We start from the raw sequence: 26,378 nt of genomic DNA on the forward strand, positions 1-26,378 counted from the left end.
TCAGAAACCTTCACCAGTTTCACATTGCGGCACCTGAGTGCCCAAGGACATCAGGCCAGTCAGGAAGAACCGAGTTCAAATCCTGCCTCAGATAGTTCCTGTGTGACCCTGGGCAAGTCACCCATTTGCCTGTGTTTTATCTGTAAAATGGGTATAATAATAGCATCTACTTTAAGGAACCTTGGGGCTATTCGTGCTTCAGGCAGCAAGTCAGAAGCAGGGAGATAAGGTGAATGGCAGAATGAGAGGGAAATGGCAGGGACCTATAAAAGGGCTCTTTCATAGAATTTACCAGGAAGACACAAGAGTGACCTGCCATCTTGAGTTCTGAACACTGCGGTCTCATATTTATCATGAGTATACATTGACCATTATAATACACGAGGAGCAAAATACCTCTTATTCCAATCTGGTGCTCCTCCCACTAGCTAAACTGCCTCCTTTTCAAGGAATCCTGTTGATCTTTACTCTCCAAAAGGACCATGCCTTAAACCCAAATCCCTCTGGCTCTCATTGATTGGCCAACAATAGATCCCAGGCCAAGCCCCAATTGGTCATTGTTGGGATCCTGAAATCCCTAAAATCCTTCCCTTCCCTGAATTTTGTTTGTTTTTGTGGACAGGTAAAAGAAGCCATTCCTTGTCTCAATTACATAATCTTAATCAAAGAATCCTAATCTGACAGTGAACAGCTGGATGGATTTCAAGATGGAAAAGGCTAGGGAAGGGGGATGGATAGATGGGCCAAAGGAATTGACAGACTGCTGACTTTTTTATGAGGACAGAAAATGATCAAGATGCCCCAAAGTTTGGAATCTGAGCAAGTGCTGGTGCTGTCTGGAGACCATTTGGGTTGTAGTGGTTGGTAAGTCATTATAAAGCAGTTGTGAATGAGTATTCATAGCAAAATCAGATGACCCTAAGCCACGTAGATTTTTATCCAGTGAGTTGCAGAGGGGATGGTTTGCTGCCCCTGCAAGTCAGGAGATGAGAGTTCAAGCCTTGACTAATTTTACCAAGTGTGTGACCTTAAGCACATGAGCAAGCTGCCATCTTCTGAACCCAAGTTTCTTCCTCTATGGAATGAGGATGTTACTATTCACAGGACCTACCTTCACCAGGCAGGCAGCAAAGAAAAACACAGGATCACTGTGAGGAAGATGCTTTATGAGCCTCAAAGCTCTGTATAAATTTTAGGGAGGTCAAAATTAAAAAGTAGATTTCATGGAAACTGAGTGGATGCCCATCAGTTGGAGAATGGCAGAATAAGTTATGGTATATGAATTTATGGAATATTATTGTTCTATAAGAAACGATCAGCAGGAAGAGACTTTCATGAACTGATGCTAAAGTGAGCAGAAGCAAGAGATCATTGTACATGGATTATACAATGACCAATTCTGATGGACACGGCTCTTTTCAACAATGAGATAATTCAGGCCAGTTCCAATGATCTTATAATGAAGAGAGCCATTTGCACCCAGAGAGAAAACTGAGGGAACTGAGTGTGGATAACAACATAGCATTTTCATTTCTTTTGTTGTTTGCTTGAATTTTATTTTCTCTCTCATTTTTCTTCCCTTTTGATAAGATTTTTCTTGTGTAACAATAATTGTATAAATATGTATGCATATATTCAATTTACATATATTTTTACCATGTTTAACATATATTGGATTACTTGCCATCTGGGGAGAGGGTGGGGGAAAATCAGACCACAAGGTTTTTGCAAGGGTCAATGTTGAAAAATTATCCTTGCATATGTTTTGAAAATAAAAAGCTTCAATTAAAAATATATTTAAGAAAAAGAGTTCAGTATGGACCCCTTCTCTTTACAAGTCAACATAAATAGGCACCAATCATCTCCCCAATTTTTTCCTCTGTAAAATCAGTTTAACAGCCATTCTAGCCCAGTTTTTGTTAAATTAATAAATTTTTTTCATCCTTTTAAGTTGGATGTCAAAAGGTGAATAAGTACTTTATGTATAATCCTAAGAGTTTTTTTAAAAGCTCATTAGTATGTGGGTTCAAGTGATAGTGAAACTGAGAGCACCCCAAGAATCCCTGATTTTGTTCGAATCTTAGAGAATCTTTTGGCCTTTCTTCTGGAGTGGTTGTAACCAAAGTCACTCACCCTGTGCTGAGTCTTGTTGATAAGTCTCTCCTAACTTGGCCAGACTGTGCAGGTCAGAACTTTGAAGACTGGTCCCCTCACCTCTTTGCTCAAAGGTGAGGACCCGCCACAGAATGGGCCCATTGCTTAACAAAAATATTTCTTCCTGCCCCCCACTCTAGATTTTTTTTTTTTGGTTTGTATTTTTTTAAATGTTTTTATTATTAAAGCTTTTAATTTTCAAAATATGTGCATAATTTTCAACATTCACCCTTGCAAAACCTTTTGTTCCAAATTTTTCTCTCTTTCTTCGCTCCATCCCCTCTCCTATACAGAAAGCAATTTAATATATGTTAAACATGTGAAATTCTTCTATACATATTTCCACAATTATCATGCTGCACAAGAAAAATCAGATTAAAAAGGAAAAAAATGAGAAAGAAAATAAAATGCAAACAACAAAAATGAAAATGCTATTGGTGACTTACATTTTGTTCCCACAGTCCTCTCTCTGGATGTAGATGGCTCTCTTCATTACAAAACCATGGGAATCGGCCTAAATCTTCTCATTGTTGGAAAGAACCGCATCCATCAGAATTGATTATCATATAGTCTTGTTGCCGTGTACCATGATCTCCTGGTTCTGCTCATTTCATTCAGCATCAGTTCATGTAAGTCTCTCCAGGCCTTTCTGAAATCATCCTGCTGGTTGTTTCTTATAGAACAATAATATTCCATAACATTCATATATCATCATTTATGCAGCAAATCTCCAACTGATGGGCATCCATTCAGTTTCGTTTCTAGCCACTACAAAAAGGGCTGCCACATTTATGCATACGTGGGTCCCGTTCCCTTCTTTAAGATCTCTTTGGGAGACAGGCCCAGTAGAGACACTGCTGGATCAAAGGGTATGCAGAGTTTGATAGGCCTGTGGGCATAGTTCCATATTGCTCTCCAGAATGGTTAGACCAGTTCACAACTCCACCAATAATGTAGTAATGTCCCAGTTTTCCCACATTTTCTCCAAAATTTGTTATTTTTTTCCTGTCATCTTTGGCAATCTGAGAGGTGTGTAGTATCCCAGAGTTGTCTTTGCATTTCTCTTCCAGTGATGATTTGGATCTCCTTTTCATATGACTAGAAATGGTTTCAATTTTTTCATCTGAAAATTGTTCATATTCTTTGACAATTTGGAGAATGGCTTGAATTCTTACAAATTTGAGTCAATTTATATATTTAAGAAATGAGGCTTTTATCAGAATCTTTGAATGTAAAAAAATGTTTTCCCAGTTTATTGCTTCCCTTCTAATCCTGTCTGCATTGGTTTTGTTTGTACAAAAACTTTTTAACTTAATATAATCAAAACTATTTTGTGATCAATAAAGAACTCCGGTTCTTCTTTGGCCACAAATTCTTTTCTTCTCTGTAATGGGCAAAACTATAGAGAAATATACTTGAGGCAACGATTCTTACAACAAAGTATTAACTCAGTGGAATTGATAAGATAATGGTTATCGAGTTTAGCATGATTAATAGTTCTCTTGTTCAGTACAATTGATTTAATCTTATAACAAATAATGGTTCCCTAGTGATATCATTGGCTTATACTCAGTATGAATTATTGATTTAATTGTAATAGAATACATCAACTGGGGGTAAACTCAACCACAGAGGAGACTTGACCAGCCTCATAGTGGCTCTCCTGCCTTCATCACTTCTCCTAAAGACCAAGGACTGGGGCTGGTCCCAAGATTCTCCAGAGATGATCATTACACTTCTCCACAGATCTGAGAGGTAAACTATCCTATGTTCTTCTAATTTGCTTATAATATCACCCTGTCTAAATCATCAACAGTGTTCGGTGTGGGTCAATGCCTAGTATCTGCCATATTAGTTTCCAATTTCCCCAGCAGTTTTTATCAAATAGAGTTCTTATCCCAAAAGCTGGCGTCTTTGGGTTTGTCAAAACATAATTTTACTATAGTCACTATTATGTCTTGTGAACCTATTCATAGTCATTCATTGACTATTGTTTCTTTACATTTTTTTTTTTTTTTGGCTGAGGCAATTGGGGTTAAGTGACCTGCCCAGGGTCACACAAGCAGGAATTATTAAGTGTCTGAGGCCAGATCTGAACTGTGGTTCTCCTGACTTCAGGACTGATGCTCTATCCACTACACCACTTAGCTGCCCCATTGACTATTATTTTTTAACCATTAACAAACACTTTTGATGACCACTGCTTTATAATTTTTATTATATATATATATATAAAATTACAATTTTAGGTCTGATACAATTAGGCCATCTTCATTTGCATTTTTCATTAATTCTCTTGAAATTCTTGATCTTTTGCTCTTCCAGATGAACTTTGTTATTATTTTTTCTAGCCCTCACACACATTTCAATAAAATTACTCATTGTCCCAGAAAGGGGTGAATCTCAGCATCTCAGCGACGATCTCAGCAACATGACAAACTCGGAGCTCCCATCTAAGACACAGTACTGACCAAGCCCCCCCAACAGCTAACAAAGGAGACCAGGCTTCTTGAGAATACAGCTATTTTTAATCATTCAAATAGCAGCTCAATATCATTTTCAAATTCTTTATTATACATGGTTGCACAATTTGAGGCTGGTTAAATACAATCAGTTTTCAAAATCTTTTCAAACAGTCTCTAGATTATTACATGCAAGTGACCATGAAAATATTTGGCATTTTAATTTTTTTTAAATTTCTGAACAGGCACTTACATGAGGAAAAAAAAAAAAATCCATCTGTTTCCACCCCCAGACATCTACATTGAAAAGAGATATTTCTGGAGCATAGGAACCCAGAGAGCATCTTCTGCAGTAAGAGAAGGTGGTCAAAGTGACACCGGAGGAAAGCAGTTCTCAGACAGCACGACCAGGGACTGCGTTTGGTCCACTGACAAGGCTAGCACTGGCGTTTGTCAAAAGTCTCGGGTGGTTCGTGACCCTTAAGTGCAGGTGGCTTCTGTGGCTCAGACAAGAGCAGCACCTCCGCCACGCGGATACATCGTGGATGCGTCAGAAACCGAACCCAGTCCCCAAGTGCGCAACCTTAGAGAGTCTTGGAACCAAGGAGGACTCAAATTCAACATGAAACAAAATTAAGACACGGACACTGTATGTGTTTCCTAGAGAGGTTAGTCAGCTTGTAAAATCTGAGTTTTGACTGGCCAAAGCTGCAGCTTAACAGAAGGACGTTTAACCAGATACAGATTAGAGACGATACAAAGCTCACCCAACCCCAACAATTGGGAAGTTTGGGAATTAGCATTCTTTGCACAGACAGCCAAATTTTCCCTAAAACTTAAAATAAAATGCCTTAAAGAATTGGGGGAGGCAGGAGGGGAGAAGGGGGAGAAGGAAGAGAAATCATATGAAAATTAGAAATTTTAAAATACAAACAAAACACTGCAGAAAAACTACTGTGGTGCCGATGCAAGAGTTGAACAGACTAATGGCAAAAAAGAAAATTCTGGGAATAAGATGGCAATCACCCCATCCTGTTACAGATCTCTCTAACGGGAAAGGCTGTAAGGAAGTGAGCAGAACACCCCGGGGCTGGCAGTCTCAGGACAAACACCCTCAGGACTGAGCAAAGGTCCCCAGAGGATGGCTGGAACCCAGGCAGCCCCTAAAGCCTCTCAGCCACTCAGTCTCTCTCACCATCTGCCCATCCCGTGTTCTGCAGAGAATGAGAGGGAACCAATGACATGGAGATGAGCGGGAAGATTCCTAATCTAGCCTAGAAAAAGAAAATTACCAAATGCCAGCCTACACATGGACATTCTTAATGTTTAAGCTTACACATATCTGAGTGCATGTGATCAAATCAAAGTATGAAGTTTAAAAAAAGACACACGGCAGCTTGAGGAAGTTCCAGTGTTTCAGAGAAAGCACTTTGTTTTTAACGATGTACACCTTGGAGACCGGTTAGTAGTGCCACAGAAGAGGGGAGCGGGGGCAGAGGGAGGGGCCTTCAGCCTTGTCCTGCGCAGGCTGCCACCGCTGGAGCCCACCAGCCTCCCCTGCCCCAACCCCTTTCTCCTCCTCCCTTCACATTTCCGGCTGCTCAGCAGACGCCTGTGGCTCCGGAGGCTCAAAGCGCTGGTGAAAGTTTGTTCTCGGCTTCCTCAGCTTCTCAGGAGCTTTCCTCCATAAGATGATCTCCTGGTCAAAAAGAGACAGAACACCAGCATAAGAACTCTGTGGGAGCAACTTTCTACCTGAATCACCAAGCATTTATGAAGCACCTACTATGTGCCAGGCACTGTCCAGAGACAAAGACCCAGAACGAAATGGTCCTTCCTCTGTAGGAGCTCACGCTCAAGGGAATGGAGAGGACTGAGAGCCATGGAGATCATCAATACCATGGAATAAATCTGGGGGAGGGAGGAGAGGGGAAAAGGAAAGGAGAGATGGAGGAAGAGCAGCTAGCTTCGCAGTCCATAACGGGGATGGAAGAGGCATGGAGACAGAGCTGGCATGTCACCTGCCAGGAACCAAAGGAAGCCAGTCTGGAAGCATCCTAGCAGGAACCATGTCTGAGGAGGCCGGAAAGGTCAAAGTAAATTATAAGGGATTCTTGGGGGGGGAGAGGGTTGGAGAGAGACATGGAACTCAACCAGGAGTGAGGATGGTGAAGGACAGGGTGGATGGTGTGGTCGGGTCTGTACTTTAGGAAAATCTCTGGTAGCTGTGAGGAAGGCCTGGCATGGGGAAAGGCGCCCAAGGCCTGAGGCAGACAAGCAGGTGGTGGTCTTATGGAAGCGTTTGGGTGAAAGATGTTGCCATAGAAATGGAAAGATTTGTCAACTGACTATATGACCGAGGAAGAGTAAAAACAAGAATAACAACTAGGTAATAATGGCTTAGGCTGGGAGGGAAATCTGAGGGAAAAGAAAAAACTCTGTTCTGGACACAGCGAGTGTGGTTCGTCTACAGGCCATCCAGTTAGAAATGTCCAAAGGGCAATTCAGGAATGAGAGGTCAGGGGTGGAAAAACAAATCTGAGAGCCAGTCACCTACAGAAAGATGATAATGAAACCCAAGAAGCCGGTGAAAGCCTGAGAAGATAGGATGGTCAAGAGAAGGGTCTTTTTTTTTTTTTTATTTAAAGGTAGGAAAATTCAAAAGTCAAGAGGAAGGACGTAATAGAGTCTGAAGAGACTGAAGATTAGCTGAGGAGGGGAGCTGATTGAGAAGACAATTCACCAGAGATGATGAAAGGGGATCTCATCTTCAACACCAAGTCTACCATTAGCTTAATCTAATTTTAGTGACATAAAATCAAAAAGAATTAAAAAAAACAAAAACAAAAACAAAAACATACCCGTTATGGCCTCCTTTATCCAGCCCCCTACCTGCCCTTTTAGCATTATCTCTTATCGCTCCTCAACACTTACCCTTCCAATTTAGCCAATTTGGTTTACTCGCTGTCCCCGGATATTACCCAGACTTTCTGACCTCTTCCCTTACCTCAATCCTCTATATCAGGGAATGAAATCCTACCTCATCCACAAAACCTCACATATATGCTAGACTGTGCTGGTTTTCCCCTCTCTGAACTCTTTAAATTATTGATTTACACTTAGAACCATGTAGATGATAAGGCTCATTTGTTAAACAAGTTACACCTCCCTGAGGATTGGTCTTCAAAGGCAGCACAGGGACTCACTCCAAGAACACTGCCATTACACAAACACTTTTGGAGCTGCTGCTTTATTAGAACTGATTTTAGCTTGAAAGTCACCCACAAAAAAAACCAATTTTGCTACTTTTTGTTTAGTTTTTGCCATCTTGACTAGTTAGATCACTCCACAGTTGATAAAACTTTCTTGACTGACTGACTTATTAGCCTTTTCTCCGAGTCCAATCCATTGCTCAAAAGACGGAAACTGTTAGTGTTGAGACTATTCATGCTCTAAAGGCAACTCCCAAATTGGGGCTTCAAAGACTTTTTGAGCAATGGCAGCCAGCAAAGCTCCACACCTGGGGTGCCGGCTAAAAGCATCCTCACAAAACAACGGCCTTCACGCCTTGGTAACTGTCCTCCCCAAATTCTCTGGCATTCTCAGAAGCCAGCATTCACCTGTCATATACTTGTCTCACTCTTCTCCTTTGCAGTATGTTCAATCCCTTTCCTTGCACATATTAGATGATTAATAAATACTTGTTCATTTTGTCTTCATAAAAGGCTACAAACCAAGCCTCTCACACCTCACGTGAAGTAATTTTCACTATTAAAAATCTGGAGAAAGCCTATTTAGGGTTCAGACTAAAAACATACACCTATGAAATTAGCCATTTTATAGCTGAAATAAAAGCCCAGCCATCAAGATTGTGCCCTACTCTGGGCTGAAAAATACATCTAATAGACATATATCCACCACCTGAATTAATTGCAGCTACACACATTCAACAGTTTCATTTATACACTGAAAAGTAAAGTCCCTGATTTAAGTGGCAGCATCTGAGTCAAAACTGTCGAATGGATGGATGAACCTGCACTTCTTTGAATGAAATGAACATGGGATGGTGCAGGTGCCCATCCCTCCTCCTGCTTCTCGGTGCTATGTTTGCCTTACCCACCGCCCCCTCCCTCTGAAATGGCCAAGAACAAGACACCGTACCTGCTGTTTGAAGTACCGTCTGTCTTCCTCATCCACGAGAACCAGATTCAAAAAATAGCGTACTGAGAATTTTTTGTTCACATCTCTCATTGTTGGAGTTGGGTCATATCCCGCTAGAAAGAGTCTTATGGGAATTGATTCACCTAAAGAAAACGATAATTATTTTTTGTTGGGCTAAAATAGTCATGAATAATGTCACGGCATAAAGCCACATGTCACCCAGGACTGGTGCCTCCCACAGTACTAATACCAAATGAAACACACGTGCAGGCTGAGACTGTTTCTATTAAATTTACTTTAAACAGGAGGACCAAAATGTCATATGCACTCCGTACTGGTTTTAAGGTTCCAATGACCCTTATAACGAGCCAGGAGAGCAGAGTAGCCAGCTGCTCGCTTCTAGGAGGGGCTGTCACCCAGACTCCTGGCTCCACATCAAAAGCATGTCAGGCCCCTAACTTTATTCCCGCACCGGTACCCAAGATAAAGGAGAAAATGCTTCGTCCATGTGTCACATGCTGCTCCAGCCTGCCCCCCCTTTCCTCCCCCCCACACTCGTGTCTTAATGTTCTCCTTGGGCAGCTCCCACTTCTAAGTGCCAGCCTCTCCGCAGGGAGAGGGAAGCTTGGCCATCGCCAGTAGTGGATTCACAGCTTGACTGACGCGGTTGGTTTAGTTCATTACAGTGATCCAGACGGCCCATCACGACCTAGCACTGCAGCAGGCTGAGGGAGGGAAGCCCGGCATCATGACTGACCAACCAAGCATAGAAAAGAAACTCCCTTCCTAAAAAGATCCATCTCTCCCTGCCCTAAGTCCTACAGCTTGCTCCGGACACCTCTTGGTACCTGGGACCAGGGCTGCCTGGGACACCAGCAGACTTGTCCAATCACCTTAGGCTGCTCAAGGAACCCTTAGAAAAGAGGGTTGGAGGATGTCAAGTAATTCTCTAGCCCCCAAATGCCCATCATAATGCCTAGCACACAGCCACCTGAGCAAGACTGGTGAGCAGAGTGCTGGCCCTTCACATGTCACCCCTCATCTTTAGTCTCTTATGGATAGGAAAGGGAATTAGGATCCAATCTAGGGCTGGCTCTCAGGAGCCTTGTGCCAGTTGACGTAAAAACAAAGATCACTTCAAAGTCCAGGTCTGAGGTAGAAGCTAAAATCATAAGAAAATCATTACCATTCCTCATTTGTAGCCAAAAGAAAAATGAAGAGAAAGAGAAACAAGTTACCTTTGACTGGTGCCCCATCCATGATCTCATACTTGGCAATGGTTTCCGTTTCGGTGGTGGTGCTGGGCCCTGGTCACACAATTGCAATGGCATTAATTTGAATATCTCCAAGACATACACCCTGCCTCCTGCCTCACACTTTCCCATTGTTTTTATTAATCCGAACAAGTCAGCACTCTCATGTTAGGAAGGACCAGCCATTCTTGGACAATAACCCACATGTGGCCTGCAATTAATCTGCTAATGAGATCATTTGTTTTTTGCTCCAAATGTCAATACATCTTTCCTTCCTATTATTAACATTTCTTATTGCTATGCAAACAATCATATAAGAAATGATAAGAACCATTCTAAAATTTCCCTTCTACACACAAAGCCATCTTCCCTCAGATTTTCAAAGAGATATCTACTCTGGCAGAGGAAACTGTCCCAGTGCAATCTGAACACTAGGTTCCCTCTGATTTATGCCAAGTTCTCCATCTCACTTTCCTATCTGTCCAAAAAATAAGTCTCTGAACACTGACATTACACGATAAGGACCAAGACTTAGAAAACCTGAGATGGACACGTAGGAGCATAATATTCAACTTAAATGTTTGACTTTAAATCACAACTTTTTCAGGGCAGGTTCCATCTGCTTAAAATGAGAACAAGAGACCAGCAAGAAACTGGAATTATAACTACAGCTCTTAAAAAAAGTGTGACAGGGTTACCTCCCATTCTTTTTCAGGAAAAGGACAGCAAACCAGAGAGAAGAAAAACTACAAAGAACTTTATAGCAAATTAAAAGTCTAAGGATGACTTAGCTTACGGTCAGCAGTAGAAGTGGCAGGGTCTAAACAGAAAAGCCTACCTCAGGTCCTTCTATTTTAAACTTTGGGCTACCTTTGTTAAGACGGTAAATGAACCACACTAAGAAATGTACATTGTACACTAATCAGATCTGGCAGGATACTTAGCTGATGAGTGTTTTTAACTTACCAATTCCTGTGATCTCCTTCTTTATCAGCTGTAATTCCATATGCTGAATTTTTATTCTTACTAATAAGAAATAAATTTTTCCAACAATCACATCCTTTAAATGATACCTTTGGGGAGGAAAGGATATATTTTTATAATTAAGACATTAGGTTTAAGTAGTAACAATCTTTTTCTATGCTATATGTTTATCATTCCAATGAAAAACTGTTATCACATTTTGTCTTGACAAATTCAAGCCTGGAAATTTCAGTCTTTTTCAGTCTACAGCAAATAAAATTATGTAGCCAGATGCAGCCATATATTAAAACATATAATACTTCATACTAAAGCAACAAGGAGAGAGCATTTCATTTCATCTCCAAGAACACAATGCTATGTGGTCACTTTCTAATACTTAATCACAAAGCTGCTTTAATGGAAGCCAGCATACTGCCACATTCAGGACAATGGACTTAAGAGTCAGAAAAACATAGTTCAAAATCCACCAAGCTGGCCCTGCTGGCTGGTTGTGTGACTCTGGGCAAGTCACCCCATCTTTATGCTCCATTTCTCTCATTTACAGGGTAGCCTCAATTTTCCTGACATAAATCTATACTCAAATGATTTTTACTTCAGAAAACTTAGTAACTTAAAAGGAATGTAGGTCCAAAGAAGGCAGATGATTTCTCTTTCTGGAGTATTTATTTAGTAATTAATAAAGTACCATAGCCTGTGTTGAATCTACCGGTTTGGGTTTTTTTTGTTTCGGTTTGGTTTTTTTGCAAAACCAATTTAGGATCAGAAACTCAGCTCCACTGGGCCTTTTTCCTTCTATTACTATTCTTCCATTATTGTTTTTCCTTCAAGGAATTTCAATATTCCAAGTACTTTCATGACTAGACTAAAATATCTCTGCATAAAAAAGGAGCATCAGGTAAAACACCTTAAAATCAGGGCTCCAAGCCTCTTCTTTACTATTTCTAAACATTAACATTTTTATACCACCAGAGTCTGACTAGCTTCCTAGTGGTTCCCAATCCTTTCCCTTTGGTAACTGACGTGTACCCCAAAAGTCATGAATTCTGTGGCAGCATACTTTTGGGGAAGAGACACTCACTTGGATTTATTATATTCAAACTCTATGTGCAGACAGTCTTCGATGCCCACCTCCATCTTGATGGAGTTGTTGACGTCTGGGTAGGTGGCCAGCTGGTGAACAATAAGATCATACTCTTTTACCAAGTCTGACAGTCGTCTGACTATTGTCACTTTAAGAAAATACCTACAAAGTAAATGGGGAAATGAGTTAACATTTCCTAGGAGTCATTTTAATATTCTGAATCAAGAAAACAACTCATGGGAGTTCAACCTTTATGCCCAACTCTTGCCAGGATTATTTTAGGCTTAACAGAATTTCTAACTTGAGAATTTATGCAAAATAATGTGTTAATGGTTCCAAAAACTGAGTTATAGCACCCCCTCTGTAGCCTATCCAGATCTTCCCTTAACTCAGGTTTCTAACATTTTGGATGAACCTGAGGAAGGAAAAATTGTTTATAAAAAAAGGAAAAAGTTTAAAATTTGAATCAGAAACAAAATTGGGAAGCTAAAGCCAAAACAGTCACACAAAAGATGAGTGATTTTTCATTTTATGGGGGAAGAACAACACAAAGGAATAAAACTGGACAAGTTATCAGACAATATGAAACACCACTCTTTATCACCAGCCATATCAGAAAAACTTATGAAACAGAAGATCATGCAAGAACCCAGCAACTCCTGGGCTCCCACTTCGAGATTAGGATGCCAAAAGCATGGCGGCTCCTCTCTGTGACGTGATCCTTGGAGATCTAGGAGGTACCTCCCCACACCTCCAATTTCTTCTCTAAACCTCTCTAAATCTCCCTGTCTCTCTGGCCTGCACAAATTCTTGGAAAAACAAATTCCCTAAGTTACTTTAAGCATAGCCCAATATAAAAAGTGCTGGTCTTGGGCATCAGAAGGTCTGGTTTGAAGTCTGTGACTTTAGCCACGCTGCTGTGTTTCTGTGGATCCCAGTTTTCTCCTCTGTTAAGACAAAGAGGTTGGACTAGATGACCTTCTGTGGTCCACATCGGCTCTAAATCAATGCTCTCCTGGGAGCTAACTCACTATGTAATGGAATACAGTGTCTGAAAGGTCCTAAGACTTCCTTCCTCGTGCTCCAAGGATGACAACTCAATCCAAACTGTCACCTTCCCAACCAAAGAGCTGAACTATAATTCAAGGTACTGGGTTTGTGATTCTACAAGCTTTCAGGGTAGAACAAGTTCCTCCTTCCCTTGAGCTGTATTAGCTGAGGCCTTGTCTACAGCATGTTCTATTAGTATACCATAACTGTTTGACTACAGCAGAAAAGAAAGAGAAAGACGTGTAAAAGACTGGCCTTGGATAACTTTCTGGTTTTGACTTTTTTTTTTTAAAATAGGAGCTCAGATTTAAGACCTCGCCCAGTCCCAAGGCGTGCAGCGACATCCATACCTCAATCGGACATTGGCACCAATGTAGGATTCATATGGCTTTTCAACCTGCATAAATTCAAAGTCATAACTTCTGCTTTGGGTCAATTCTCCAGGTAAGGCCAATTCTTTCACTAGATTTACAAATTCATGGGTATTACTCTTGTCATTGAAGAGTTCTAAGAAATTAAGAAAAAAAGAAAGCAACCACATTATTTTAAACACCAACTTCATAAAGATTACAAGTGTTACTTCCAATCAGTCCACTGCGCTTTTCCCCACTTTAACAAAAATCTGAATCAAATTCTTCTTCACTATAATTACTGCCTAACAACAAAAAAATCTTATTCATACTGCACAAATTTTAGTGACCAACACTATGTAAAAATGCCTCCAGGGATCTCATATTGTGATAACATGAAAAAATTACCAGTAATCACCTGAAGTTATTCTTTCAGGTCAAAAATGGCGTTCCTCAAGAAATCAGACAACCTTGATAAATCTATTACATATTCAATACCATGAACAAGGTGCCATAGAGGTCAGGAATATAATTTTTCTCTTCTAGTTAAAAACACCAAACAGGGAAGAAAATAATCTCTAATTTTTATTCTTAAGAACTAACAGCATAAAAGGTCCATTACATTGTAGACTTGAAACTTAAAAGTATGAGGGCTTTACCAAGTCAAATGTCACAACACAATACCAGTGGGATCTGGGTATGAATAGGGCTAATGAGGTGACAGCCGCTACCACCGGCATCAATTCAAGGATTCGCTACTGCAATAAATAAGAAATTTGGAAGGGAAAACTGGCAGATACATCTTCAAGATATAAACATTTAGATACTATTTTAGGATCCAGCTTTTAAAAAATTTGGCCGATGTAAAAAAAAAAAACCTCTTCTTTTGAATCTTGCCTATTCAATTGTGTTAGGTGAAACCGGGGAAATCTGAGTTCCAGGGAAACATGAGGTGATGAGCCCAAACAACGTGGGAGCCAGTCTAAGGGGAGGCTGTTGCAAAGTTTTAGTAAGCCACTTAATGTCCAGGCTGGCAGTGAAAACACCTTGTTTCATTTTCAGTAACAAAAACCAAAAATTAATCTCCAAGTCTAAGACCAGGATTATAAAGACTTGTTCTTCTTAAAATGATATTTTAGCACATTCACAAACGGTATCTTCTCTCCACAACATCAATTCTCATTCCACTGAGAGAAGCATGAAATCGGTCACTTAAAATTCCAACATAAACCTTCCTCTCACTCTTGAATGACCAAAAACAAAACAAAAACAAACAAAAGATAATGTTTTAAAACTCACCAATTTGGCCTACAAATTCAATTCTAATTCCTTGGTGTTCTAGCCTCTTTCCAGGTTGCTTAAAGGCTAGGTTTACCTGCCAAGACATAATGTTTTAATAAATGTTAAGGAAATGCCATCACAACCAGCTTTTTCCAGGGCAAGAACATATTCATTTTCATTTCTTTTAATACCAAATTCAATTCCATGTCTGTAACAGACTTTGTACCTAGTCATAATATATAACTGTTCTCAGAAATATCCAACTTGCCTTTTTATCACCAACATCATCTTCCTTCCTTCCAATCTCAGAAAAAAGGGGAGATGAAGTCCCAGTCTTTGGACAAATTAAGTAATTAAGCACTTCTGTGTAAAAGGTTTGTGTGTGTGTGTGTGTGTGTGTGTGTGTGTGTGTGTGTGTGTGTATAATACTATCAACATAGGGCACCAGCAACTCAGTGGAGTTTTTGCCGTTAGGCTGAATTTGCCACATTAGATCAATACATAAAATACATTCCCTGCTCTAACAAATCAGGAAAAGAGCTTATTGCTCAGTTCACTATTTATGAAACTTCTCATATAGAATAAGGGATTTAAAACTCCAAGGGGCCTCCAAAGGTCATCTCGTGCAGCCCCCTGATTTTACAGGGGAAACAAGGGCCCAGAGGGAACCAGACTTGCCAAGGTCATGCATGATAAATGGCAGAGCCAATATCTGATCCCAGGATCCAGTGCTCTCTAAGGTGTATTCGATCCTTGGGATTTATGCAGGGAGAAAGGTCCCTCTGGAAAGTAATGTAGGACAAAAATACAATACCAAACTCTACAGAGGATATCACCTCCCTTCTCCCCGTTCAATAGATTCCGGTGGCTCCTAATTACCCTCCAAGATCAAAGATGAAATCCTATGGCTGATGTTCCCAATCTGGCCCCACCACCTCTGCAGTCCTACACCTCCTCTTCAGTATACAGCACCCCTGGCCTTCCCCACACCCGACTCTGCCTCCCAGCTCGAAGCACTTTCACTGGCTCTCCCCATGTCTATAACATTTTCTCCCTCCTCATTTCTGCTTCTGGTTCCTTTCAAATCTCAGCTAAAAGCCTATTTTTCCAGTCCTCCCATTCAGCCTGTATGCAGATGGTCATATGTATCTTGTCTCTCTCATTAGACTATAAGCTCCTCAAGAGCAGGGATCACCTCATACCTTTCTTACGTTGCTTCCCCGGCACTCAGCACAGTGCCTGGCACCTAGCAGGCCCTTAATAAATGCTTGCTGACTGATGCTTCAGGATCTCCAAACTAAATCTCAAACCATTACCCCTGATCATCCTAACAAAGGATGCAATAAGATTGCTCCTTGTTCTGGTGAAGAGCTAAACTTACCCATCATTAACTGCCCATCCTCTCATCTAGGACTTATTCCTCTCGACCACTCGAAAAATTTAGACAAAATAAGAACCATCCTCAGAAAGAAAAAACTCCCTCATGCCACATGAAGACACACTTCACAGTTCAACGAACTAAAAGAACCTGGGTGGCTTTCCTCATACCACTCCCTGAAAATCAGCCAAGACTACCCAAGACATGATAGAAGGGAAGCCAAGCACACTCAATCCCCTACCAGGGCTCTGAATTGGTCCAGCCATTCTTAAAAATCATTGGGAAACCAACAAGTGCCACTAAACTCTTCACTCTCAGTCCCTTCCTGGCACCTCCCCACTCCCCCTGCCCATTTTAAAAATATTTTTCTCCCAAATACATGTTAAAAACTATTTTTTAACATTTCATTTTTTTAAATGCTAAGTTTCAAATTCTCTCCTCCCTCCTTTTCCTTTCCCCTCCCTGAGGCTGTAAGCAATTTGACACAAGGTTATATATGTGCAATCATGCAAAACATACTTCCATATTATTTAGTATTCACACCCTCTGACAAGAGGTCCCACTCCTGGGTCTGATACATGTCAAGATATATGTAGCAGTGAGGTACCAAAGAACTGAAAACAAACAGGTGCCCATCAACTGGGAAAGAGCACAAATGATGGGAAGGCAATGGAACAGAGTATTATTGGTACAGTTAGAAATGATCAATCCTAGAAATATGGAGAAACATGGGAAGAGATGTATGGACTGATGCAGAGTGAAGACAGCAGATCCTGAAGAACAGCTCCATCTACAACAATGGAAATGAAAAGATCACTAAACAAAGGAAGCAGCATTCTGAGTCAGTTAAAAACCCAATGGTCCTGGAGAACAGATTATAGAAGGAGAAAAGTCACTGGGACTGTAGCCGTTGCTTCAACACCTTTGTTTCAAGGGAGGAGTAGAGACAGATGGTATTTAGAGATGACAGTGAGAAAAAAAAGAAAGGGCATCAAAGCAAACAATTTTAAAATAAAACATATTGGAAGCAGTTAGGAACCTGACAAGAATCATTATCATAAAAGATTCTGTATGAACACAAGTGAGAAGAAAGAGAAAACTCATGCTCTAAGAATACTTGTTCAACCCACTGAAAATCCAACCACTTCCCTTCCCTGCCTCCCCTCCACAAGGTTCACTCCAGCATCTCCTGAAGAGAAGACGGACGAGCAGACACCTGGTGTCTTAGATGGAGTCCTTCCCTGGGCCTCCGTTTTCTCATTTGCAAACCGAGGATGACTACGCAGTTGTCTGCATTTGGGGCCTTCTCTAGGCTGGCTTGAGGCTGGTTGCCTCTTCTAGTCAAGGAGATGCTCCTGGATGTTGGGCCTCCAGGAGTGGACTTCAATGACCTAGGCTTGCCTCCTGACACCAAGATCTAGTACCCACCCCCTTTTTTTGCTGCTTGCTCTTCTGCAGGTTCCTCCATTTCTTAGATGGGGTATAGGTGGTATTGGTAGAAAAGATCATGAGGATTACTGAGCCAATTCTGGCACTTGGTCATGTGTGTCCTGACCATCCCTCACCCATCACCCCGGATTAGAAGTGATCCTGTTTCTGAACACTAAGGTAACTGCAGAAGAGAGGGTGGGGACAAAGAAAACGCCAGCTAAGCCCTGATATAAACAGAGAGAAAAGGAAGCACCAACAGAAATAACGCAAAGAGCAACACCACAAGGAGTAACCCAAATCTTGTGGAAATAAGGTTTGATGGGCCAGGCTGGGAAGTCAGAGGAACCAAGTTCAAATCCTGCTTCAGTAGCTTGTAGAACCTTGAGAAAGAACCTTAAGAATACCTAAGAACCTAAGAATAAAGGCCTCAGTTTCTTCCCCTGTAAAATAAGAATACTAAACTAGATAACCTTTGATGTCCTTTTCCTATGAGCGCCTTCAACTATTTTACTCTGAACAACTTAACCAAAAAAGGGTAAAATTTGTGCTTAAAAATAAAAAAAGCTTCAAACGCACTTCAAAATTCCACTATTTTTAAATCTTTTGCAGTCTTACATGGAAATATATAAATGCTAATATCCTACTTCTACCAGATGGTGAGTAGAATTCTGGTCCCATCCCAAGGATTTACCTTTCCGGAAACAGATTCGCCATCATAGAAGAGATAATGTTTTTCTACTTTGCCATCCTCAGTTTTCATCTCCGCCATCTTCCGTGACTCCCCATCGTTAAGGACAACATCAATCTCACAAATGGGACCAAAAAAACCTCCAAGAAAACTCTGAAATGAAAAGAAAATCATCCTAATTACTAACAAATGAACAGTTTTTCTCATTAGCAAAGTTCATAATTCAAATTGGATCAAGTTATCCATCACCCCTATGTACCACAGAGATTAAGGTTTATGCGGGTGAGCTCAAAGAACTGGTGAGAAATAGAACTAAATCTGTAGTTAAATAAAACAAATATGCTGTAACTGAAACCTTTAAATAAAATGTATTTATATGTCAGTCTTTTCTTATTGAGGGAATATCAAGCATTGTATGTAACTATGTAAAGTAAATAAAACTGCATCCTGAGTAAAGTAGGACTAATTCACTTTCATGGGTTACATTTTTTAAAAAGATGACAGAGGGTATAACAGGAGGTATATATTTACATGATGACCAATGTCAAAAATTAATGCCCATGGACATTTGGGTGTCAAAATACATTGGTGGGAAATGAAAACAACATTCGAGCTATTCATCATTTTTGATTCTTGGCTTTCAATTGAGATTTTAAAAACCTTTTGTTTTTAGATGTTGTTTTTTTAAAAATTGGTAAAAAATGAAACAAAACAATTTTGTTCCAATAACAGAAAAATCAATAAACTGTGCATAAAAACAATCATCAAGAAAAGTGTTCTTCACAGGAAGTAACAGAAGCACAGTGAGAAAAGTCTGGGGTTGGGAGACAGGAAATAGCATTCTAGTCCCTGTAACTAGTTATGTGACCCAAAGAAAGTCACCTGTTTCCTCATCTATAAAACACTGAAACATTCTACCTTTATTCAACCTCATAAAAGACGTGTGAGCAAAGTTTACAGAAAGGTACTCTTCATCTAAGTAGGTAAGGATCAAAAAGAATAAATGGTACTTTCACAGCATTATTTCTGCCTACATATTTCATTTGCACTGATGACAAGGTTTCCCTATATTTCACAAGATTCCTCAGTTCCAGCTGATAGCATTATACCCAAATAATGAGTTAGCTCTATTTTAATGTGGAAACTGGAAGGCCAGTTCTAGGTGGCAAGTTGACAAAATATCACCAGAATTCTGTGATGCTAGCTAGAGCTTTCTAAATAAATCTACATTCCAAGATAACATTTTAAAGTAAAAACCATATGTGAATTTTCATGAAAATTGTGCTGTTACCCAAGAACTAAAGAAATGAATGTGTTTAACAACTATTAACCAGAAGATATTTTCAGGAATATAAAGACTATGCCCAGTTCTGGGATGATAAAAAGTCCTATCATTCCCTACCTTCAAGAAGCAAACAATCTAAACAGGAAACTAGTTCAAAGACACATAAAAACATAAGGTAACATTTAAATGTCTCAAGAGTTCTCTCCTTCCATCAGACTGACCAACGAACTTGACAACTTTTTGTTGTGATGAAGTTCGGAGGATCCTATCACAGTTCTAGAGCTGAAGATGACCCCAAGGGTCACAATATCCTCCTGGTAGGGAAGAAAAACAGACTTGGGATATGTTTACATGACTTGTCCCAAATCATAAAATGATGAGCTCTCGATTCCTGACACAACCTAGCTTCCTTCAGCACCTACACACACACACACACACACACACACACACACACACACAGCTTAAGCTCAAACTCTCTCCAGGGGCATTGAAAGACTTCCAAGATGATGTCTTCCTACAACTTCCAAAAGCATATATAGGAATGACCAATAGCTGTTTTTTTTTGTTTTTACTAATTTTACAAACACATCCTTTCAATAAGATATGCCTCTCTTTAAAAGTTTTTCTTTCAAAACCAGCCACTAATGAAAACTGTTCATTTACTGACCAAATTAAAACATATCTCAAAGTATGCTTGGTATTTAAAACACTGTAACTTGTACTTTCTAATAACATCTTGGCTTTGGTTACACAAGGGTAGCTGAGATTACAATCACCTTCTTACATAAACCTAAACTAAATAATTACAAACGGTTTCTCCTTTCTTAAGATTTCTGGTAACATTTGTAGCTGGATATATGATCTCAAAGTTCACTAAGTACTCAATCAGTAAAAGTAAATAAACTACATTAACATAAACTAGTTATGAATTAAAATGACACTTTAAAAACCTCAAGAGCCTGGCCAACTTTCTAATTAGTTAAGATGTTGCTGTCAATATACCCCACCCCCACAATGTCCTTTCTGAAGGAATTTTCTCTCGCCTCCTCACACATAAAATTCTAGAGCAGTAAAAAGTATGAAAACTGACAGTGTCATGAAAATGACCAGAACCTTTGCCCAGGGCTACACTATGCCAGGGACTCCCCATACAAGGCCTGCAAGAATACACATATTTTCTTGTATGTAGAATTTTCTCCATACTCTAAAGTTCAGCTTCTGCAAAATGCAAAATATTCCTATTTGCATGTTCGTTCTAATTCCAAAACCCAGTCTGTACTGGGAGGCTGCAGGATTTAGTCTTGTTCAAAGAAATTGTCTGTTCCTGAGGTCACATCTAGGAGGACAGAAGGTACTGAAGACTTATGCTTTAGGATCCTTTCACATCTGTTAACTGGGAGATCCTGAGCAAGGAACTTAATTGTTCAGTTTCTTCATATGAAAAAGGATGTATTCTACTTAATCATAGCTTAGCTATTAAGTAGAACTGCAAACCTTAAATTTAAAACAGTCTGAAGCACTGATGCCTCCTCCTCTTGAAACCAGCTTTCCCCACTCCAAGTCGCTAGCTTTTCACACATGCAGCTGTGTGACCCTGGGCAAATCACAGAGAGCTTGTAAGAAAGACATTAAGAGAAAAAAAGAAGCTAACTAAAATCTACATCATTTCAAAGCTCAGTTCTCGTTTCTGCCTCCTCCCCCATAATAGAGTGGGAGCCCCGAAGAATTCCAAGTTGCAAGAAAAAATTCCTGATCCAAAGAATCTTTTCATCAAGCTTTTCCTAGAACTCCTTTTGAGATGCACCTCTCCAAAAATAGGATCATGGGCTCTGGAACTGGAAGGAACCTTAAAGTTCATTCTGTCTAACTCCAATCAGAGCCAATGGAGGGCCCTGACTAAATTTTCCTGTGAAAGTCTAATTTTGGTAGACAGATGAAGAACCAATCTCATCTCTCCAGAGATGTAAACAGGCTGTAAGAGAACGGATAAACAAAATGATCTGTGCTGGTAAGGAATTGAGGAAGGAAACTAAGTGGAAATTGTGTTTGCTAAATGGGCTCAGATGCCTCCATGCAGACCGATTAGAGGCTAATAGACTATTGCTGAAATTACAGAAGGCTATTTTGAGATCCTATTGGAAGCTCAAAGAAACGACACAAAGGCCCCAGACGATGCCAGCTCTTTCCAAGTAAGTACTGGTCCTAAGCAAGCTTGTCAGCAGCAGAGGAGGCGGCTTTCAGAAGCAAGACCAGACTTGAAGGCAGAGTAACTCAGAGAGCAGATAAAACATGAGCAGGGACAGGAAAGTGTGGTGAGCCAATAAAGTTCTAAATAAATGTAAAGTATTATTAACCTGGAGAGGAGCCACTTTTACAAGTCTCTTCCCAAACTACACCCAAATCAATGACTAGACTCACTCATGAACCTCACGCCGAACCCCACTATCCCACACAATTTTGCAGACACACCATCCCAGGCTCAATTTTAGCTTTCTGAATTTGTGAGTCCTCAGAATTCCATCCCATGAAGCATGACAGATTAGGAAAACTCTCAAAAGCCACAGAGTAGACTGAATTTACTTAGTAAAACAAAAGGGCTGATCTTAAAATTTTCAAATTTTTCAAAAATTTTCAAAATTTAGTTTTTAAAAGCAAGCTATATGAAGGGCTTTGAAGAGAAGGAAAATTGGCCTAAAGAGAAACATTCTAGGACTGAACGAATGAGAATAAAATCTACAAGGAAAGGCAGTGAACCCCTCCTCCCCCCTTGCAGACACACAGGGGCTGAGATTCAGGAAATGGTAAACTTAACACTGCACTGAGACTTCTGGGATGTCCTAGTCACTGTTAGAACCATCCTGCCAAAGCTCAAGGGCAAATAGTAATCCAATCATTCCTTCAGGGAATGTACCTTCTTAAAGGGTCAGATGTGTGTCAGATATGTGTGTGAGAATGTTTTGTATAAAAACAAGATTATCTGGTGGTTTTTTTTTTTTTTTTTTTTTTGAAATTAAGACTTGGAGGCATTACCTTTCTATCATTTTCAATATTTAAAAGGGAATAAGCACGTCCTCTTGTTCAGTCATGTCCAACCCCACTTGGGGTTTCTTGGCAAAGATCTTGAGGAGATTGGCCTTTCCTTCTCCAGCTTATTTTACAGAAGAAAACTGAGGCACACAGAGTTAAGTGACTGCTCAGGGTCATGCAGCTAGCCCCGATTAGCACTCAGCTTTTTCTGACTCCTTGCTCTATCCACTGAGCCACCAACTGCCCATAAAGTTTTGTATTTGATTAGCCATTAAAAAAAAAAAAAAAAAACCTACACCTATCACTCTTAGTCATTATATTAAAAGGCATATTCCAGAAAAATCCCATCTTCCACAGGAAACTTTTCCCAATCCCCCTTTCTTGGAGGGCCCTTCCTTCTGCTGATAATTTCTGGCAGAAATCTGCAGTTTGTAGCTCACTGTTCACTCGCTTTCTCCCCAGAGAGCAGGGGGGCGGGGGCTGCCTTGTACTTTTCTTTGCCTCCCTAGAGCTCAGCCCGGTGGCTGACAAGTACTAGATATCTTCATGAATGTTTACAGGATGAAAAGGTGAGGGACAACTCTTAAAACACAAGACAGCAATTTAAGGACAGGGGGCAGGAAGGTGGGGAGGAAGCCGAGCCCAGAGGCAGACGAGCACGGTGGGAAGCCGAAGGAGGCGGCCTTGGTTCAAATCCCACCTCCGAGTGCTCTGGGGAAGTCATCTAACACCCACAGCTCAGTTTATGAAATGGTTTAAGCTGTAAACGATTACGTTATCTCAGCTTTGACAAATTCAAGCAGTCGCATCATGAACCGAGGTCATTTACAGCGAGCTAAGCAGGCTGTTTTCAGTCCTTGGGCATCAGGGTATCCTTTCTGCTGCCCATGGATACAAATGCCCAGGCCTTTGACAAGGCAGCCCCGCCTCCAAGCAGAGCCACCCCAGGGAAGCTTTCTCGGGAAAGCGTCCCCGCTCCGGAGCCCGTCCCTCCCTCCACACAGGCGGGCCACCGAGGGAGATCCCTTCGTAGCAGCCCTCGCCGCCCGCGTCTCCCGGCCCTCCGGCTAAGGCTTCGGCTGCTCCTCGGCTGTCAGCGGCTCCCAGCTCGCCAGGCGCCGCCCCCGCCCCCGCCCCCCCCGGGCCCCGCTTAGCGCCCCTTCCTCACCTTTGCCTTTTCTAAGCCCTACTTTCTCCCCGAGCCCAAGCCACACCTCCTGCGCCAGGACTTTCTGGAGCCCTCCCTCCCGCGGCCGGCGCCCTCCTCAGACAGCTGGGACGGGTTCGCCGAGCCGCGCTCCCCGCACGGGGGTCCCAAAGGTCCCGGGGCGGCGGCGCCCGCTCTCCGCCCGCGGGCGCGCGTGGCCCCCCCTCCCCAGCGGCTCCACGCCCGGGACCCCAGGACGCGCGCTGCCCACGACCTCAGGCGGCCCCAAGCATCCTTCAGGACCGAGGCCCCGCCGCTCGGAGGGAGGACTCCAAGGTCCCGGCCCGGACGGGAAGCACTAATTAGGCACCTCCGGCGCGCTCGCGTCCCGGGTCTCCTCCAGCTCGGCCCGGTCCGCCCGCGCCTTCCCGGCCCCTACGCTAGAGGGGGGGTCCCTCCCCGCCCCCGGCGCTACCTTGGGGGGGGCGGCGGCCAGCAGGGCCCGCAGGGGCGGGGGGCCCGCGGGCAGCCAGGGGGCCCAGGAGCGGCCCGGGAAGGGCAGCGGGGGCCCGGCCATGGGCGGCTCCGCCGCGGGCTGAGCTGCGGCCGTTGGTCCCGCGCGCCCCGCGCCCGGCCGCGACGCTCACTCACCATGGTCGGCCCCGCCACCGCTCCGCACGCGCGCCCCGCACGGAAACCGCGAGCCCCGGCTCCCTCCGCCCAAAGGCGCCCCCGTCATGTGACCGCCGGCCGCCCCCGCCAGCACGTGACCCCTCCGGAGAAGGCTGCGCGGGGGCGGAGTCCGTAGCCACGCCCCCACGGCGGGGGGCGGGGCCGGATCCAGGGCCAGGACTGACGTCCGCAGGAACAGGGGCGGAGCCACGGCTGGCAAACGCAGCGCCGGGGGGCCAGGCTACGGCTGACGTCCGCAGGGCCGGGGGCGGGGTCAGGCTCGACGTCCGCGGGGCCGGGAGCGGGGCCGCGCCCGGCGTAGACCCTCCCTCCTCCGACCCCGCCTTGGGGAAGTGTGGCTTCCTCCTCCCTGACCCCGCCCCGCCCGCCCTGGGAGGTCTCCCTGGGGAGGGGCACGGGTGTTGGTAGCCTGTCCGTGCTCGCCCTTCCTTCGGGGCTCCCGTAACCCCCCCCCCACACACACACCTCCTCCCTCCCCCACCTCTCCTCCCGAGAAAAGTCGGGTCCCCTCAGCCAGGACCTCCGAGGCCTAAAGCCCCTTTTACAGTGGGGGAAACCGAGGCTGGGGAGGGAAGAGACTTGCTACAGTCGCGGAGTTCGAATCCAGCTCCTCTGATACAGTGTTTCCCGTTCCCCTCCTGTGGGGAGAAGACGATTCTTGGAGGAAACACCGGCCCTCCCTCTCCGTTCCAATGCATTTATTAAACGCCTACTGTGTGCCAGGCTCCGTGCCAGGCACTAGGGGCACAGGAAACGAGCCAACCCCTCCTCTCCCCTCCCCCAAGGGCGCGGTCACTGTTCTCCCGCGGCAGAGAAAGGGGGGAGGGAGTGGAGGGGGCGGCGGGGGTGTGGGGGGAGGACAGAAGGGACGTGGGGAGGACAGAAGGGACGTGGAGAGTCCGCCCCCGGCTGCGGGGCTGAGAAGGGCTGTGATAAAGGTGAGAGAATGTTCCAAAGCGCCCACCGGAGAAAGGCAGCCTTGAGATACCTCGTTACGCAAAACCAGGAGATGGGGAAAGCTGGGGCGCACCAGTCCCAGCCATTTGGGAGCGCAACCTGGGATTGTGCCCCAAGAACTATTAAACCAGCCCGTGCCCTTTGACCCGACGAGGTCACCGCTAGGTCTGTCCCCCAAAACGACCGGGGGAAGGGAAAAGAGCCCGTGGGCTCTCACACGCTTTGTGGTGCCGGAGAACTGGAAGCTGTCGGGATCCTGTTAGTTGAGGAATGGCGGAACAAGTTAAGGGGTAAGATTGGGGTGGAACCCTAACGTGCGGTAAGAAAAAATGAACTCGCTGATCTCGGAAAAACAGAGAAACGTGCACCAAATAGTGGAGAGCAAAATGAGCAGAACCAAGAGAACATGGTCTGCAGCAGTAGCGATACGGCTATAAGAATGACTGAGAGAATAAGTCCTTTTGATTGTTATAAGTACCCAGATTAACAATAAAGGACATCGGAAGAGAGGGGGAAGGATATTCATGAGTTAGAGTCCAAGACATTAGGATGAGCTGGAGCGGGACGGTCTAGGAGAGAGAAAAGGTTTAGCGGGGAAGCGCCCGCTTGTCTTCAAGAACTGAAAGCCCGTGGGATGGAGGAGGAGCCCCTTAATCTGTTCACGTTGACCCAGAGAGCAGAACCAGTCCTCACTGCAGACAAATTTGGGCTCATCCCCAGGAAAAGCTTTCTCATCGTGAGCACTGTCCAAGAGTCCAGTGGACCACAGCAAGAGGTGATGGGGGTCTCGCTTCTTGAAGGACTGCAAGCAGAGGCTGGAGAACGAAGTGCTGGGAATATTAGAGCAGGGATTCCTTTCCCCTATGGACTGGGAAAGGAATCCTTTCCTCTTTCTGGACCATCCTTTCTTGGCCATCCTTTCCTCTTCTCACTCTCAGATTCTTCAGTACTGTAACAAGCGAAATAAGTCCTCCGGCTTCCATGGTGACAGCAAAG

General features: G+C 43.2%; 1 protein-coding gene across 2 annotated transcripts; it reads right to left on the reverse strand.

Moving 5' to 3' along the window:
* Positions 1–4,660: 4,660 nt before the first annotated feature.
* VPS26A (VPS26, retromer complex component A) lies at positions 4,661–24,510 on the reverse strand. Of its 2 annotated transcripts, none has more exons than XM_031956861.1 (9): positions 24,384–24,510; positions 18,277–18,426; positions 14,795–14,870; positions 13,496–13,652; positions 12,093–12,257; positions 10,997–11,103; positions 10,016–10,084; positions 8,778–8,920; positions 4,661–6,315 (listed from the first exon to the last, which is right to left on the reverse strand). In XM_031956861.1, the coding sequence occupies exons 1-9, from the start codon at positions 24,384–24,386 to the stop codon at positions 6,202–6,204; spliced, it is 984 nt and encodes a 327-aa protein (XP_031812721.1). In that variant the 5' UTR covers positions 24,387–24,510; the 3' UTR covers positions 4,661–6,201. The 2 variants fall into 2 exon arrangements, with proteins under 2 accessions (XP_031812721.1, XP_031812720.1); XM_031956860.1 differs by lacking the exon at positions 24,384–24,510 and adding an exon at positions 24,208–24,356.
* Between the last annotated feature and the right edge of the window lie 1,868 nt (positions 24,511–26,378).

This window comes from Sarcophilus harrisii, chromosome 2, assembly GCF_902635505.1.
Source record: "Sarcophilus harrisii chromosome 2, mSarHar1.11, whole genome shotgun sequence".
NCBI classification, from domain to species: Eukaryota; Metazoa; Chordata; class Mammalia; order Dasyuromorphia; family Dasyuridae; genus Sarcophilus; species Sarcophilus harrisii.